At 41.1% G+C, this 13385-nt stretch overlaps 1 protein-coding gene across 4 annotated transcripts in view; it reads right to left on the bottom strand.

Moving 5' to 3' along the window:
* Positions 1 to 314: 314 nt before the first annotated feature.
* FYB1 (FYN binding protein 1) overlaps positions 315 to 13385 on the bottom strand; it is a 96232-nt gene continuing 83161 nt past the window's right edge. For all 4 annotated transcript variants that reach the window (XM_032213711.1, XM_032213712.1, XM_032213715.1 and 1 more), the window contains 3 exons: positions 5388 to 5421; positions 5181 to 5212; positions 315 to 5033 (listed from right to left, as the gene is read on the bottom strand). In XM_032213711.1, the coding sequence (XP_032069602.1) occupies positions 5014 to 5033; positions 5181 to 5212; positions 5388 to 5421 (86 nt within the window). In that variant the 3' untranslated portion in view covers positions 315 to 5013. The remainder of the gene's footprint in view (positions 5034 to 5180; positions 5213 to 5387; positions 5422 to 13385) is intronic.

Below are 13385 nucleotides of genomic sequence, written 5' to 3'. Positions count from 1 at the left end.
TTAAAAAAAATATAAATTTGTATTTAAAGTTTTAAAAAGATTAAAAACTAATACTAACCAAATAAAAGTACAAAAAAAGAAAAGAAATACAATAAGCTTCCAATTTTCTTTGCAGCAAATACAAGTATCATTCCAAAGTTATTCTGTAGTTACAACATAGATCTTGGACCTTCTTCAAGCTAATCATACCCTGTATTCTAAAAACCAGGTTGATAACTGTTCAGTGGCAATGATGCCTGATAGTTGTGGTGCCTATTTAAGAATAAGTGAAGACATTTGCAATGAAGAAACATGACAAAAAGCAAGCCACCATATAGAAAACTTTAAATCTTTATTTTTTTTAGAGAACAAAATCTACAAAGATTAAAAACATAATATAATGCATAACTCCAAACTCCTGGATGCCATAGCAACATGCTACTATAATTAAGTCAAGAGTTCCAAGGATAGAATCTGAACACAAAAGAAAATGTTAAAAAAGGCATAAATTACATTGACTATTTAAAAAAAAATGCCTTTATAACTACCAAATAAGATAATTAATTCTCTAGGGAAGTCATATTCTATCTGTCATGCTAAAGATTTTTGCATCTATATTTTTGTAGCTTGGAAACAGTTATGCAGTTATGCCATTTTATGCATCAGCATCCATCAACTATGTAGGATTGTCCTATGATGGATAATCTTGTGGACCAGAAAATGAAGCCTAGCATCTTCTGTTTGTTTCTCCTGTAATCAATGCTGTCTCTAAACATTGTGCCAGCCTATGTGCATGGGCAACTACTTCCCTACTTTTTCCTCCCATTTAAGGAGGATTTTTTTTTTTGGCCACAGCTAGCAGGGTAATTGTTAGATGGCAACTCCTTTGACTTAATGTTTTCAAAAGGATGTCAGACAGGAAACATAACCTGTTCATGTATACAGGTAGTCCTTAACTTACAACCACAATAGACACCAGAGTTTCCATTGCCAAGCCATGTGGTTTTTAAGTGAATCATGTCCTGATTTTATGACCTTTTGGCCACAGTTAACTGAATCACTGCAGTTGTTAAGTGAATCGTGGCTGCTAAGCAAATCCAGCTTCCCTCATAGGCTTTGTTTGTAAGAAGCTGCTGGGAAAGTCACAGATGGTGATCTCATGACCATCAGACACTGCAACCCTCTTAAATATATGTTGGCTGCCAAGTGCTGAAATTTTGATCATGTGACGGGGGATGGTGCAATGGGTGTAAGAGCCAGGACTGGTTGCCACTTTGAGCTGTCATTAATGGTTAGAGTCAAGGGCTACCAGTAGAAGACTGAAATATACGGTGAAATATTTTAGTCTACATTCTGCAACAAAGAGGCCATCCAGTCATGAGTCCTATATCTAATCTCTCCAAGCGCTTAATCATTTCTCTTTACCAGGAGGGTTGAATAGAGAGATTAAATGACAAGAGAAAGAGTGGATTGTGGTAGGTCTTTGTGCAATTATTTGTGTATGCTATATTTTATATTAGAAACCAGAGGTGCTATGCTGGGTGAACCGGTAGTGGTGGCGGTGCGAGGCTCCGCCCGTCCGTGTAAGTGCAGAAGGTTCGTGCACGCTCCTGCTACCGAACCAGTAGTGAAGAAAATAGAATACCATTACTGTTAGAAATCAATCACTGTTGGGTATACCACATTGAATAATTTTGGATGGGTCATATTCAGACCGAAATGGGGCTGTTCTCTTTGGTGTATGGATTAACATGTTCACGTTAGGGAAGGTTGCAGTTCAGAAAGTTTTATTGTTGTACTGTTTGGGGACATTGGCAGACAGAGTGGAGGAAAGTTTGATTCTGGAAATTTTGAGATGGATGGGTGAGTGAGATGATGCTGAAGACCACAGTCAAGAACTTGCTTAATGCACAAACTCTTGACATGATATGGCTTGATTGCAAACAAGAATGAATCTATACAGTATATGCCCAAAGACTCTGCCCACTGCAGTACGCAAAAATGAAAGATCTCTGTTTTTAAAATCTAGGTCCCCATTGCAAGTCTAGGTAATTTTGGCTGTTTTTTCTCCCCACAGCTCTCAGATTTGGAAGCGTTTGTTCAGTGGGGTCACAAGGGTTCTTTCTATGCTGGTTTTTGCCAGCTTCATTTACAATCTGCTGTGCTGGGAGTTGTTGAGGGGAAAGAGGAGTTGACACATGCCAGCCTTATTTTACTCTCCACATAAAAGTATTCTGGGATTCCTTTTGTTTGAGATTAAACCAGAGGTGGTATTCTGCTGGTTAGTGCCTGTTTGGCCAAACCTGTTGTGGCAGTGGCACGAGGCTCCACCCACCCATTCATACATCATCAAGGATCTTCTGCGCATGCACAGAAGGTTCTGTGCATGCCCAGACGAGCCACGTGCGAGCAAAGAGAGTGCATGGGCATGCGGGTGCGCTCCCGCTACCGAATCGGTCGTGAAGATAAGAGGATTAAACCCTATAACAACAAAAACTGTTCTGAGTTATGTTTTTGCTGAAACAAGGCCCACCTAGAATGGTTGACAATAGGTTTGTAGAATAGGTTTGGTTACTTTCAGTCCCTAAATCCTGCAGCCTTTCTGTTCTTAGGAAATGTGCCTCTGCTAACCAATTGAAAAAAATGTAGAAATCTTGTCCAACTGAAAATGAGAAACCAGAGAAATATGTTGCCAATAACACTAATTTTACCCTAACTGTTAATAACAGTTATTAAAATAGATCAAAAGCAAGAAACTTACAAGTAAATCAGACTGTTAAATGGTAAGAAAACAAAAATAGGAGGAAAATGAGGTTGAAGAGAATCTTGGGTTAATTTTTTTCTTTGCAGAAATTGTTGGGTCAGAATTTCTATTTTTAAGAAGTGAGTGAGAAAATGAGGAAAAGTAGTGATGAGAAGCAAAATTCTCACTCTTATTTACAAACTGAAAACAAATCACAGGAATGTATCATTAAGAATTCAAAAGCGACATTCTTAATATCCTCACTAAAAGTTTATTCTAGATTTGACGTTTACATACAAGTCTAAGGAACGGTACATACTAATGGCACTCTTAAAGGGAATTAAGATTCTACTGGCTGTTATTTCTTTTAGAAAAATAGGCAGAAAGCATGTAAAATATAATGTGTGTGAGGAAGAGAGAGAGAGAAAAAAAAGAAAAGAGATTTTGTGGAAGAAAATAAATAATATGCACAAAGCACTTCTGTGCTACAACTATTTTCAATTCCAAGTCCCTCAGAAATAATTTTGAATCCAACCTTCATTTTCATTTCTACTGACTTTAGAATGTAGAGAATGCATCAATGCACTACAACCGAATTAGTGCCTTTCCCTTTAGCTTACTAAGAGTATTAAGAGAGTGCAAAGGATATCATCACGACCATCCCATTTCTCAGTTGTCTGATTGCAGAATGACAAATAACCTTTGAGATTCAGTTTCGCATTAAAAATACAGTCTCTCCCATCTGTGTTTTCTAGTACATATATTCATCTCCATTTTGTGGAGATTTGCTATTGTGGGCAGCTATATGAAGGAATGTCGATTATTAAAAACATAAACAAAAGCACCGAACTTTTCGCAGAGTTTCCCATATGTGTTTTACTGGCATTTCTCTATTACATTTTAAAAACATATGTGGGGTGTCATGATCATAATGCTGGCAATTTTGAGGTTGGGTGCTTTCCCCAGTAGCTGTGGGGCTTGGAGAGTCAAGGGAAAAAAAGTTCTAAAATATATTTTAAACATAAAGCAAGAGACCAGCTCCAGGAACAGGATGCTGAACTTCTTCAGGAATAGGGTAGACCAGGGATGTCAAATCTGTGGTATCACGTTATCGTCACATGACGTATCATGACTTCCCCCCTTTTACTAAAATAGGTGTGGCCAGCGTTTGACGCATCCGGCCCGCGGGCTGCAAGTTTGACACCTCTGGGGTAGAGGAATAAGTTATGACTGGCTTGAATTCAGGAGACAGATGCAAAAAGAGAATCATTGTTAGGTTTTTAGTGATGTGGAAATTTGAAGAATACTGTATTACTTGGTCGATAATCTCAAGAAAACCAGCAGAATCAGAAATACCTTGACTCATTTTCCCCAACTAGATGATGGTGTGAAACCAGCTAGGTCTGGAGCTGGTCCTGAAGTGGTACAAATCCCTTGTGTGAAAGTGTCCTAGAACTATACAATTCCCTTAGCGGTGGAGGAAGAAGGACATAACTATTTATTTATTAGAATTATATACATACAGTATATACTAATACAACTTACCAAGTAAGATTGAGAAAGAGAATTTGTGGTTCTTAAGATAAAGGTGAAGTATAACAGAAATCCTCCTACAGATAAACCCTTTTCAAATCCATTCTTAAAACCATCCCAAATCTAAAAAAACAAACAACTTTAAGCCTTGCGGTCCGAAATTTAGCTATACCGAATTTCACAGGCACAACTGCAGGATATTGGTTGCCCATTTCTGAGTTATAGAAAGGCAGATTCTGCCTGAATATTACAAAAAAGTTCAATAGCAGGTTGAATTAGCCCAGCTGCTACCAATTCTATGGTTTTGTAGTACAATGACTAGATAAAAATAACATAGAACTTATGAAGGACAGGTATCACGTCTGTGGGCACATTGGGATATTTCCAAAGCCCATTGTATGAATATGAGAAGGAGTATTGTACGTGCAAATTGCTGATTTAATCTGTAGCATGCTAAATATAATATTTTGGATTGCGTTGGGGGATTTGCAAGAGAAAGCTGTCAAGTTATCCCACACCCAACATTGATTTAATAACATCCCGATTTGAAGATTTGGCTGATGGTTGCAAATCAAGAACATATTTGTGTAATGTTATCATGCTTCTGTGATAAAACCTGTTTCACAGTCCAGAAACTGGCGGGATAGCTTAACCAAATCTTTTGTACATACACATAAATCCGAACTCTGAATAATAACTTTCTCTCTTATATCCACCAATCAGAAAAGGTGAAGACTGTGCCAAGATGAGGCCTGGAGCTAATCATTGTCATATGAATCTACGAAAGAGGGAAAAATGAAAAACAAATAAGTTTTGGATAAAATCTTCCTATCCTTACAATTAAAAACAAACCTATAGAAAAATATTTCAGTTGCCTTCATTCTTAATCATTAGGATTCCATTTTACTTATATTGTATATCTTACCATCTGCAATATCATCATATATTTCTTCATCACTGTAAATTTAGAAAGAGAAAATATGAATTTAGTTACTTTACATACATTAGGAATTGAGAAGAAGCATTACATACTTTTTACTAATACCCTTCTCTCAAATATAAACATTTTAAAACTATCCTTTGACCATTCTGAGAGACAGATAAAGATTTACTATGAAATTATTGCACTTACTCATGCACTAGACAGCTTCTTTGGACATAGCCATCTGAAAAATTAAATCATATATTCATCGTTATTTTCGAACTGACATCTCAGCTAAGAGAATCCAGACAAAAGAAAATTCTAATATAAAAATGCTATTTGCTATCTTTGAGTTCCATCTAGACCATATGAGACATATTGGCATTTTGGTTCAAAGAAGAATATGCTGTATGATGACAAGTGGTCCATCTATGTGAGAAAAACCCGCCAATTCAACCCACTATAGAACATTATTTTCTCTATTTTACAGTCGTGCATAGAAATCATACAAAAGGCTTTTTCTCACAACCCTTGCTCTATTTTTGAACTGGATTGAAACCAAACTCAGTGATGATCCACTAAAATCACAGACAAGATGCTCTTTACCAAATATGCTTCAATTCCACCAGTGCTTCCATTGCCCAACTCCACAAAAGCAGTTTGAAGATAACCCATAGACATTCATGTTTACCAATCTCAGAACTCTTGAGAAAGAGTCAAAATCACTGCCTCATAAGTGGATGATCCTTACAGATCCTTCAACAAAACACACAACTTCCTTATTCTGCCCTTGGCTAGTTATCTGCATAGTGGTCCCTAGGTTTGAGAATTAAGCACATGGCAACTCCCCCCACCCCCGGCCCGAAGACCTGCCAGGAAACTTCTTAATCAGGAGATGAAACCATAACTGTGACAGGCCTGGAAGCCATCTTTTGCATTAGGCCTTCAGGCCTGACACATTTATTACTGTGGGAAACTGGGAAGGGGGATTTTATGGAGTGGGGTAGATATAGTCAAAATAACATTCCTTTCTCTCTGAGTCAAGGACATCTTGCCCTGCACCTGGAGTGGTCTGACTGGGAGGCATCTCCAGTTTTGGATGGTGTCTGATTGGACCATGTAATGGACATGTGGGTGCTAGGCAGGGACTTGAACTTTGGTTTGGGTGTAGAAAACCTGGAAATTTTCAGATTTGGGTTTTTCCAGATGTGCCAATATGACATCTCTAATAAAATGGAACTTTGAGGAAACTCAATCCTCGGAGTCTTCTTTTGTTGGGGGTGTTATTTGGAAGCCTGACAAACTGCCTATTAGGGTATGTTGAAATGACTTTGAGCAACGGGAATAAGAGCCGCAACCCAGACAACAATCATGCAAAAAATATCTAAGCCCACAAGAGGAAAAGGGGTGTGGGAAGTGTTTCAGAAGGAGTCCTCCCTAGTTTTCTGGAGAATAAAAGTATAGGAGGGGATGAATGTTTAGGGCTGATAATGTCAAACTGGGACAACATAATGAAATGGACTTGGACTTGGACTTAATCTTCGTAAACGTCAACGTCCACAAGGCAGTGACCGTTGCATTGTGAAGGCCAAAGGCAGAAGGCTGGGTCATAATGAAATATGAAATCATATTTGTAACATTTCCACTAGAGCTTCAAACTGTTTTTTGGTCTAGATGGGCATGAATTTTTGTCTCCTCCCATTTTCCAAAACCTGTACTTTGTCCCCCTGCCACTTCAATGACCAAAGCCAAGATATAGCAATAGCAGTAGCAGTTAGACTTATATACCGCTTCATAGGGCTTTCAGCCCTCTCTAAGCGGTTTACAGAGTCAGCATATCGCCCCCACAATTTGGGTCCTCATTTTACCCACCTCGGAAGGATGGAAGGCTGAGTCAACCCTTGAGCCAGTGAGATTTGAACTGCCGAACTGCAACTAGCAGTCAGCTGAAGTGGCTGCAGTACTGCACTCTAACCACTGCGCCACCTTGGCTCTTCTCATTATACATATCATACAGGTAATCCTTGAGTTGCAACTGGTTGCGTAATGGCCGAAGCTATTCTACCCCCCACAGCTACTTACAACCTATTTTTGAAGTTACGATAGCTGCGCACATGCCTGGAGTCATGTGATCACATTTATAAAAGTATAGGAGGGGATGAATGTTTAGGGCTGATAATGTCAAACTGAGACAACATAATGAAATCATATTTCTAACATTTCCACTAGAGCTTCAAACTGTTTTTTTGGTCTAGATGGGCATGAATTTTTGTCTCCTCCCATTTTCCAAAACCTGTACTTTGTCCCCCTGCCACTTCAATGACCAAAGCCAAGATATAGCAATAGCAGTAGCAGCTAGACTTATATACCGCTTCATAGGGCTTTCAGCCCTCTCTAAGCGGTTTACAGAGTCAGCATATCGCCCCCACAATTTGGGTCCTCATTTTACCCACCTCGGAAGGATGGAAGACTGAGTCAACCTTGAGCCAGTGAGATTTGAACTGCCGAACTGCAGTCAGCTGAAGTAGCCTGCAGTGCTGCATTTTAACCACTGTGCCACCTCGGCTCTTCTCATCATACATATCATACAGGTAATCCTTGAGTTGTAACTGGTTGCGTAATGGCCGAAGCTATTCTACCCCACACAGCTACTTACAACCTATTTTTGAAGTTACGATAGCTGCGCACATGCCTGGAGTCATGTGATCACATTTATAATAGTTTGCATTATCCCATCTCTTGACTGTGATTTGCAACATTTTCTCCTGGTTTCCGACATTTACTTCCTTTTTTCTGGCAAAAAAAAAATCCATTGGAGAAAATTGATTACACCTAATGACTGTCACAAAATAATATGAAAAATTGGGTTCAGTTATGTGATGCCTCAATGTATGACTGTAACAACTTATGACCATAAGGACTGAATTCCCAGGCTGAATTATGGTCATAAGTTGAGGACTACATATAATGCCTTTCTGCCGTTCTTCTTGAAGCTGAAAAAAGACAGCTTGACCGAGCATGTGATAAAAACCAGGATAAAATCCAGGATTTTTACTTCTCATGATGAAAGCCTTATAACTAGGAAAGAAAGACTGGGAGCATTGACTGTCCCCTCCCCACCTTTTCCTGTCCCTTTCTTCATCCTTTTGGATGTAAATTGTAAATTATATACAGCAATTTACTTCCCTCTGCAGGATTTCTGCCACCATGTATTTTCCATGAGGTTGCCTTGGACCAAAAAGATGAAGACAATACATGATGGCAGAAATCCTGCAGAGGGAAGTAAATTGCTGTATATTGCACATGTGTATTGCAGAATATATATGCTTATTAATCATTTGCACATATACCTGCCTTCTGATAAGATTGCATCATGAAGCTAGAATTCTGTCCCTTTGCCAACATCAGAATTTTGTTTTGTGTGCTTTAGAAAAATCTTGGGAACACCCTATTTTCTCTAAAACATTCAAACTGGCTTTAAAGAAATCTCTATTGGGCTTATTTATTATCCAGATCACTTCTGAGCTTTAGAATCAATCACCAATATTAAAGGAGCACGCAGTCAGGAAATATATCGCAGATTAGCACTTGATAGAATAGCCATGAAGACCTAGGAAAAGATATTCAAAAGTCAGAACATGCAAGCTATGATGTTGCCTATGAAACTCTATGGAAGTGAAAGATTCGAAGAAGTAGGAGAGAAAGAGTTTTGATGAGAAGGTGCCTAAAAGTCCCATGGACAGCCAAGGATACAAAGAAATGGATTCTCAAACAAATCAACCTACTCAAAGATACAAATGACCTGGCTCAAATTATCATACTTTGAGCCACAGTGGCACAGTGGTTAGAACACAGTACTGCAGGCTACTTCTGCTTCCTGCTGGCTGCCTGCAATTTGGCAGTTCAAATCCCACCGGCTCAAGGTTGACTCAGCCTTCCATCCTTCCGAGGTGGGTAAAATGAGGACCCAGATTGTTGGGGCCTCTGTAAACTACTTAGAGAGGGCTGTAAAGCACTGTGAAGTGGTATATAGTGTATTTTTCAGACTATAAGATGCATCAGTGTATAAGACATAACAAGATTTCAAAGAGGTAAGTAAGAAAAAATGTTTTTGTCCTCCCTAGCCCCCAGGAGCACTCTGCAGGCTGGGGGAAGGCAAAAACACACCAGTTTTTGCGAAAAACAGCCCGTTTCTTTGCAAAAAATGGGATGGTGGGGGGGGAGGGCTTCAGGAGGCCAAAAATGGCAGTATTCAGTGTATAAGATGCACCAACATTTCCACACTCTTTTAGGGGGGGAAAGGAGCGTCTTATACTCTGAAAAATAAATCTAAATGCTATTGCTATTAAGATAGGAAGGAGAAATATCAAATATAAGAAGCATCAAGTATCATTTAGGTCGATTTAGCTGCTATGCTGAGCTTCTAGTGGATAAATATAACATTATCCAAAAGCCTACTGTCTGAAGAAGGCTTAAGTGCTGGGAAAGCTGGGAGGAAAGAGAAAGCAGCAACAGCTGCTTAACAGGAGGGATGCGGGAGACCCCTTGCAGGGTAGGGCTGAGGATTATGCTCAATTCTTGGCGGACAAAGTAGCTCGGTTTCGATCAGACTTGGACTCCACCGCAGTAGATCCAGCCGAGACACAGGAGGACCACTTGGCAAATCATCTCTGGGTTGAGTTCCAGGATGTTGCCTCTGGGGATGTGGACAAGGCCATTCGAGCTGTAAGTGCCTCCACCTGTATTCTGGACCCGTGTCCCTCCTGGCTGGTTGCCAACAGCAGGGAGGTGACACATGGCTGGATCCAGGCGGTCGTGACCGCCTCCCTTCGGGAGGGGCACTTCCCCGCCGTACTCAAAACGGCGGTGCTGAGACCCCTCCTGAAGAAACCATCCTTGGATCCAGCCATTTTAAACAACTTTCGTCCTGTCTCCAACCTCCCCTTTATCGGGAAGGTTGTTGAGAAGGTGGTGGCCTTCCAGCTTCAACGGGCCTTGGAGGAAGCTAGTTATCTTGACCCCTTCCAGTCCGGCTTCAGACCTGGTTACAGCACAGAAACCGCTTTGGTCGCATTGACCGATGATCTCTGGAGGGCCAGAGATGGAGGCTATGCGTCCATCCTGGTTCTCCTTGACCTCTCAGCGGCTTTCGATACCATCGACCATGGTATCCTTCTGCGACGACTGCGGGAGGTGGGAGTGGGAGGCACTGTTTTGCAGTGGTTCTCCTCCTACCTCTCGGACAGGTCGCAGTCGGTGTTAGTCGGGGGGCAGAGATCGTCCCTGAGGCCCCTAACATGTGGGGTGCCGCAGGGTTCGGTCTTATCCCCCCTACTATTTAACATATACATGAAACCGCTGGGCGAGATCATTCAGAGGCACGGGATAAAATACCACCAATATGCGGACGATACGCAACTGTATCTGTCTGCCCCGTGCCAACTCAATGAAGCGGTGGACGTGATGAAACAGGGTCTAGAGGCCGTTAAGAACTGGATGAGCGCTAACAAACTGGTACTCAACCCGGACAAGACCGAGTGGCTGTTGTGCTTCCCTCCCAACAATTTGGCTAATGTACCAACACTTAGGCTGGGGGGTCAAATTTTATACCCCTCAGATAGGGTCCGCAACTTAGGAGTCCTCCTGGACCCACAGCTGACTTTTGACCACCAGCTGTCAGCTGTGACCAGGGGGGGCATTTGCCCAGGTTCGCCTGGTCCGCCAGTTGCGGCCCTACCTAGATCGGGAGGCTCTCACAACAGTCACTCGAGCCCTTGTGATCTCTAGGCTGGAATACTGCAATGGGCTCTACATGGGGTTGCCCTTGAAGTGCATCCGGCGACTACAGTTAGTCCAGAATGCAGCCGCGCGAGTGATAGTGGGCGCACCGCGGTTCGCCCACGTTACACCCGTCCTCCGCGAGCTGCACTGGCTACCTGTTGGTCTCCGGGTGCGCTTCAGGGTACTGATGACCACCTTTAAAGCACTCCATGGTAGTGGATCTGGGTACTTGAGAGACCGCCTTCTGCCGATTACCTCCCTTCGACCAATTAGAACGCACAGACTGGGCCTCCTCCGAATCCCATCTGCCAGTCAATGCCGACTGGCGACCACACGGAGGAGAGCCTTTTCTGTTGCAGCTCCGACCCTGTGGAACGATCTCCCCGTTGAGATCCGTACCCTCACCACCATCCAGACCTTCCGCGCAGCCCTCAAGATCTGGCTCTCCCAGCAGGCCTGGGGATAGGTTTCCAATTCACCCGCCCGAGTGTTTGATTGCTGAACGAAAGTTGTGTTTTATTATTTTTCTTTGTTCACATTTTGTTTTGCTTTTTTGATACTGCACCCCCCTCCCTTGTGATTGTAAGCCGCCCTGAGTCCCCTCAGGGAAAAGGGCGGCCTATAAATTTTAATAAATACTAAATAAATACTAAACAGCAGCAAGGTGGATGGACTCAATTAAGTAGTGATGAGTGCATCACTGGAAATGCTGAAGGAACAGGTTACGGGAGATATATGGAGAAAAGCTATCTGTGTGGTCACTAAGCGTCAAAACAACTCGATGGCACATAATTAACCAATTAATTGTGCTTATTTGATGTAGCCTTGGAGGGTGAGTTTCTCATACAAAGAAAAACCCAAACTTCCTGTCCTCCCAGTTAGATTTAAAAACTGCGAGGCAGACATTCCAAGTTTGATAAAACACCTCCCTCCTTGGCCTTTGAAATTGGAGTTCCTGTCATTCATTTTAAAGCAGAACGACTTCCCCTTAAGTGAAGGATTGCAAATTCACCGTGACTCCCATGGGGAAATGAGCTCATATCTGGGGTATTCTAATCTCCTTTTCTCTCTCATCTAAAAATAATCCTTGCCATAAACAAAACCTTTAGAGAAAATCATCAATTTTCGACCTGGAAAAAGACACTGGGAAAGGGTGGAGAGGAGAAGGGAAGGGAGAAGGGAAAAGATAAGGGGGAAAGGTGAGGAGCGAACTATTTCAAAGCGAAGATATGGTATTAATATTGTTTCAATAAATATGTAACCAATTTGTGACATTTCATAACAAGTTATGGTATCTTTGAGCCATTGAAAATGGAGTTGAGTCTTCTAATGGTTTTCAGCTGAACTAAACAATCGCCTTCTTCTGTTCATTCCATTTTGCAACTACAAATCTACTTCCTCAAAATAATAAGCTCAAATGGTAATTTATTTATTGTGTTTTGATGTAGAAAACTGACAGTATGTATTGTATATTTGCTGGACTTGGTTAATATGCCAAAAAACAAGAATTTGAAATTGTTATCCTCTCTCTATATAACTACTATCTCCAGAAATAATTTTGTCTCTGACCATCTTCTCACTATTACATGTTTTTTCTTCTTTTCCCTACTGTCAAAAACTATACATACAAAATGTTTCTCTGCCAAGACCATATGCCATATTTCCAACAAAATTGACTGTAATGCACAGACATCTAAGTGATAATGAAATCAAATGGATTAGACTTTGTGTCAGGGTTCCAAATAACACCCAAAAGTAAATCAGAGTCCAAGGCAAAGAATTCCTCAAAGTTCCAATTTATTAAGACAGCCATGTTGGCACATCTGGGGAAACCCGAATCTGAAAGCTTCCCGGTTTCCCCCAAAGTTCAAGATCCTGCCTCTACACCCACAAGTCCATCACATGGTCCAATCTTCCACTGCCATGCTGGCAGTTCCACCCATCCAATTCCAGTCAGGTGCAGAGGTGTAAAGACAAAGGATGACCTTGGCTTTCTAGAAAGATTTTTGTTATGGCTACATAGCATCTAACTCCATACAATCCCCCTCCCATTTTCTCTCAATAGAAAATTCATGGTAGAATAATAGAAAGTGTGGCAGGCCAAAGATCCAAAAGAAAAGATGGTGGCAGGCTTGACACTTTGAAGTGCCAGAAGACAATCTGTATTTGTGAAGCATTGGAAAGTGGTGAATTTCTGATCTTGCTAATAATCCAAAAGAAAAGTTCTCTGCTTCAAAGATTTCAATTTTATCAGTATCTGACTTCTTCCACTCTGTATCAAATGCAAAATCATCTTTAAAGACCTTCAAGCATCAACTATATTACAAAGTCTAGTCCAGACAGAACAAAGTATGAATATGTTAAAGATACCCTTGATTCTGTTGGTGGGTTTAAATTTTTTTAGAACCTCTTCTGTGGCCGTGGCCT

This window comes from Thamnophis elegans, chromosome 3 (assembly GCF_009769535.1).
Source record: "Thamnophis elegans isolate rThaEle1 chromosome 3, rThaEle1.pri, whole genome shotgun sequence".
Taxonomy (NCBI): Eukaryota; Metazoa; Chordata; class Lepidosauria; order Squamata; family Colubridae; genus Thamnophis; species Thamnophis elegans.
Note: the sequence above shows the minus strand (reverse complement) of the source record. Positions and strands in the feature narration are given on the sequence as shown.